The 4,946-nt window shown below is 45.2% G+C and overlaps 1 protein-coding gene across 1 annotated transcript; it reads right to left on the reverse strand.

Annotated features, from left to right (window-relative positions):
- Positions 1-3,598: 3,598 nt before the first annotated feature.
- Positions 3,599-4,012, reverse strand: LOC136578228 (large ribosomal subunit protein eL33). The gene has a single exon (XM_066578080.1). It carries the CDS (start codon positions 3,951-3,953, stop codon positions 3,621-3,623), a length of 333 nt encoding a protein of 110 aa, XP_066434177.1. The 5' UTR covers positions 3,954-4,012; the 3' UTR covers positions 3,599-3,620.
- Between the last annotated feature and the right edge of the window lie 934 nt (positions 4,013-4,946).

Consider the following 4,946-nt stretch of genomic DNA (forward strand, 5'->3'; position numbering starts at 1 on the left):
TGTTTATAATATCGCTAGGGATTTTTATTGCATATATGGGGTATCTGCTAAGAAAGGAGCTAATCCTAATATATTTAAACTTGTCTGTTACAGGCAGGTGGTACCCCACTTGGAGCCTCTCAAAGGGTAATAAATGTGTTCCTATAAGATCCTCCACTTTTTGTATCCCTCTCGCCTTCCAATTTGACACACCCAAGTTTGGTATTAGGTGGCTCAGGGTTTCTATAGGAATTGGGGGTTTGCTTAAACAGTTGTGAGACATAAGGCTACAGATTAGAGATTGCCATGCCTCTGTGGTGGAAGTCCAGTATTCCTATATTTTGGGCCTTGGCAGTAGACAGTTGTCAATTGAACATTCTGTATACATATTTCTGTCTTGCTACAAATATAATGTCTTGCTACAAGTTATGCAATAGGTACTTCCGCTTATATGAAATATCTGTTTTATAAACTCTGCTGACAAAGATGGAATTTAGCAATTTAGCCCGTAACCAACATGTATAAATATATTTGACTGTCCAGCTGCATGCACTAATACGGAACTAGGAATCAGACATGGACAACCGCAGAAATTTCCCCAGCGACTTTACTGGAAACGTATGCAAATAACATGGGAGGTTTGTGCAATTTATAGTTCATGATGTAACATCCAATCATATCGAAGGAACCCCACGTGGCTCCAAGACAACCCACTCATTTCATCCACCACCTGATGGCCAATCACAGATGACCGGAGGATGGAAGAATTGCAAGATGCTTATCCAATAATTAAACAATACGTTGTATGCATGTAATTTTTGACCTGCCCAGATGGGCGGATTTGTTAAACTCTTAAAATAGGCTACACGCCGATCATTAAAGTTAGAATTGAGGAAGCTATGCATGCTGAACATCGTGTCAGTGTGGGAACTTCTTATGCGCATTATCAATTCAGAATTAATATGGAGGGCTGTAAACATTCCAAATTGAGTAAGGCGTGGTCCCAAAAGGAAGGTTCCACGACAGCTGGTGGAGAATGCGGGCAGTGATCGATAGGTTCCATAGAATTCGGACAGAAGACACGGACATATGCGACCTTGGACTTGGTGGGCCCAAAATATCATCAGAACACGGTGAGATAAATTAATTATCTATACCTGTGTGGCTAAGTTCAGGCTCGCCTATGTGCCGTGCCAGGCCGAATGATTTGGATCCGCACGACGACAGGTACTTCTTTAAGTCTCGATCACTCGATAAGAACCTGTCATAAAATATAAAGGAATGATTACATGCCTGTTGTCTTGAGAGTACTAGTTAATTGGTGACATCAATAGCTGCCTCGAGGGAGGGCCTGTACGGGGTGTTTCCACTCCTGAGGGAGGAGGGAGCCGTTCAGGTGGCCTGTTGCAGAGACCCATCAGTGGGAGACTGCCAGAGATAAGTCTGATATGGGATTTCCGCTCCTGCTAGGCCTGCTTGTAGGGTCCGGGAGAAGGGAGCTATCAGACAGTATCCCGAGGGGCAGTGAGACTAAGCCAGCCGTACTGGTGCTCTGTCTATTTGTAAAGTTAGTGTGCTTGTTTGTTGTGTAGAGCTAATCCTGCTGAGTTGTTATATAGGAATAGTTTGTTTGTTGGTCATATAGAATTAGTATCAGTCCTGCTAAACTGTAAGAAGGGAGTGTTAGCAATGAGAATGCATTGGCTGGGTCATAGCCAAGATAATGCACCGTACACAGCGGCGCGCTGTGGGTTTGGACTTTATAGGTTAGGTTGCGTTATTGGATCCCTTCTAGTAAAAGACAGACTACTAAACTGTGTTGTCTTTGAATTGTTAAACGTTAATAATAGCATAGAAGTATAGGCTTATGCCCGTAAGTGTGTTTGGAGAAAGGAAAAAAAAAAAAAAAAAAAAGCTGCTAACTACATTTAAAAAGAGGAAGTGGAACTCTTAATAGAAGCGGAGCAATTCCTGTGCTGTAATAAATAACTACTGTTGGATGTTAAAACTACTGCGGATGGCTTGTTATGTAACCTAATCCTTCAGACAAATACATCCGTCATACAAATGTAAAAAGTTGTATGCCACTCACATCCTGAGGGGACTCTTAAGAATACAGACTGCGTAGCCCACCAAATCCCAATACACCGTGCCCACAAGAAAATACGTCTATGTTTGCCAAGTCCCCAATAGGTGTTTAGTCCCCAATTCAATTGTAACCACCGCTGTGACAGAAGTTACAACATAATATATGTGATTTATGCATTAGACGTTAGAATTTCTCTAAGTGTCAGAAAAGAGGAAGTGAAGGTGGGCTGCAATGGCGTCTGTATTAATATACAAAGACACCAGCTTAGTGAATAGAGAGAATTGCAGTACATTACCAATCAGATGGAGATGTCCGGCATCTAAGACTGCATCTGCCCAGTTGCCGGAAGTCTGGGACAACAACTGTCTACTGTTGTAGAAGTAAAAATTAGCCACGTACTCCCGTTATCTCCCTTATAATCCTGTCGCTGGGCTGTCACATGAGTAAGAGACCTAAAAAGAGGAAGTTACTTGCCCTGTAGTCCCAGCACAAGTAACGTATATTCACAGACAATATAGAATAAATAAACTACAGGGAGAAAGAGAGACGGTAGAGAAGCCAAGGAATAGGAAACAAGCAGGTAACGATAAGGCCAGGTATCCACAGGAGGAACGGGGCAGATTGACCCGTAATTTGTAAAATGTAAATTGTGTGGTGCATAAGACTTTATCTTTATTGAGTTGTGATGTGTACCCAAGGACCGCTAACATTGAATGAGAGAATAAGGAAGTAAGTGATTAGCCACACTCAGAGGGGTGGAGCTTGATGATGCAAGAACACATCTCTTATCCAAGGAGGGGGTAAGAATCATAGATAGCCAGAAGGAAAAGTTTTGTTTTTTCTCCTGTCCCAAACTCAGCTTTCCACGGTTCCTGACAAATTATGGGACACCTGCAAGACAGGCATAGGGAAATTGAATGTATCGACCATGATAATATATACGAGACCCAGATACACACCCCTGGGTCAAGCAGTATCCCCCTAGATAAAAAAAAAAAAAAAAAAAAAGGGTGAAGGGTCAGCCACACATGTTAGGTGCTGTGTGCTGATGCTTTGGAAAAAAACTGCCAACCGGCCACAATTTCACTGTTAAATTCTCTTGCAGAAGGCTGTAAGGCCGGGAGGCCTCCAAAGACTACCAAGTTCTGCAGGCCATACCTGTACTTACACCCGTTGCCAAATTCCGCACCTTTCTGGACCTTGTTTCATACTGCCACCTATACGACAGTATTGACACAAAAGCACGGAGGACAACCACAGCCATGAGGGTGGATCCAGTGACTTGAGGAGCTCCCTCATCTGCTTTTGCGGTGGCAGCAGTGCAGGCAATGGTTGATAAATCTTCTAAGATGGTATTGGACTACCCCCTAGTGGTCCACACCCCAAATGACACCCAGAACATGCTCATGCAAGTGCAACCCAAGCACTTATCTCTGGCCTATTAGATCCGACTACAATGTGCTCTTTCCATGCCTCCCCCAATATTGCTCTGAGCTTCCCAATGTTGTAATACCTTGGATCCGGCTACTCTTCTTTTATTTGTACAGAATATTTAGATCCTTGAAGGGTACATCATCACACGGATTCTGTGTCCAATGGCCTTAGCGGGCAGGTTTGAGCGGAACTTGGCACGCACCATGCCACTGTTACCATGAGCTCTGGTCACCTTACCCCAGATGACACGAGTTTTATTTGGTTTGCCTCCTGGAGTCACCGTGTTGTTTTTTGCTTTGTAGACGTAGGCGCATCTCTTGCCCAAGTAGAAGTCTGTCTCATCTCTAGCGTAGACCCCTTCAATCTTCAGGAGGGCCGTGTGTTCCCTCTGATTCCGAAGGCCTCTCTTGTAGCCAGCGAAGGTCGCTTTACACCACAATCTGCCAGACATTGTGAGCTTCTGGTGTGCAGATGCCGGCTGGACTCCTCACCCGCACCCGAATCCAAGATGGAGGACTCATAGGAGGAGACAGTTCTCAAGTCACCAATTTCATCTCTGCATACTCTGGTCCGACTGTCATGGCTGTTAAAGACGCCGCGTAAAGTAAAGAAACAAGCAAAACTCAGGTTAAAAATCCCTTTTCAACACCCCTTCAGCAGAGATTGTTCTTATTATCTATCCAGAATTTTACTTGATTTAATAGATTAGACTTATAATAAGCTTCGATGTTGGGAACATCTGCCCCTCCATGCTTGCGATGTAAAGCTAGTATCAATAAGGCTAAGTGGGATTTTTTTCCCTCCCCAGATAAAGCCAGACACCTACCTTTGTAGTTTACCTAAGGTAGATTTAGATATAGGTAGTGGTAAGGCCCGAAAAGTTTACAATAGCTTAGGTAAAATTTTCATTTTTTATGTATTAATTCTGCCATACCAGGACAGGCTAACTTTGGAGAGACGCTCCATCTCCCTCTGTAAGGATGCCATCATTGGACGGAAGTTTTCTCTCTCTATATTCCCAAGGGGAGTGGTTAAGTTTACTCCCAGGTATGGCCGCCTGCAGACGAGCGGGTCGGATCCGGCAGCGAGAATTCTCGCCGCGGGACCCGACCCCAGAGACTGCAGGGACGAGCGCGTACTCACCCGCGCCTGGCGGCCCCGGCTCTTTCATGTGCCGACTGCCGCGCAGCCGACGCATGCGCAGACCGGAGCCGGCGGCCGGGTGAGTGCGAGCCCCGCACAAAAATAGGACATGCCGCGGTTTGTTTGCCGCGCGAGATTTCGCGCGGCCAAACCGCGGCCGTCTGCATAGGAGTGCGTATTGTAATGCACTCCTATGCAAACTTTCAGTGGCGGAAATCCCGCGGGACATCCCGCCGCGGGATTTCCGCCCATGTGCAGGCGGCCTATGGTAGGCTTTTTTCTTGATAGCTGAAAGGGAATT

Source organism: Eleutherodactylus coqui, chromosome 9, assembly GCF_035609145.1.
Source record: "Eleutherodactylus coqui strain aEleCoq1 chromosome 9, aEleCoq1.hap1, whole genome shotgun sequence".
In the NCBI taxonomy this organism is placed as follows: Eukaryota; Metazoa; Chordata; class Amphibia; order Anura; family Eleutherodactylidae; genus Eleutherodactylus; species Eleutherodactylus coqui.

Excerpts from the sequence above, each read along its gene's own strand:
- LOC136578228 (XM_066578080.1), bottom strand. The coding sequence starts at position 3,953 with ATGTCTGGCAGATTGTGGTGTAAAGCGACCTTCGCTGGCTACAAGAGA.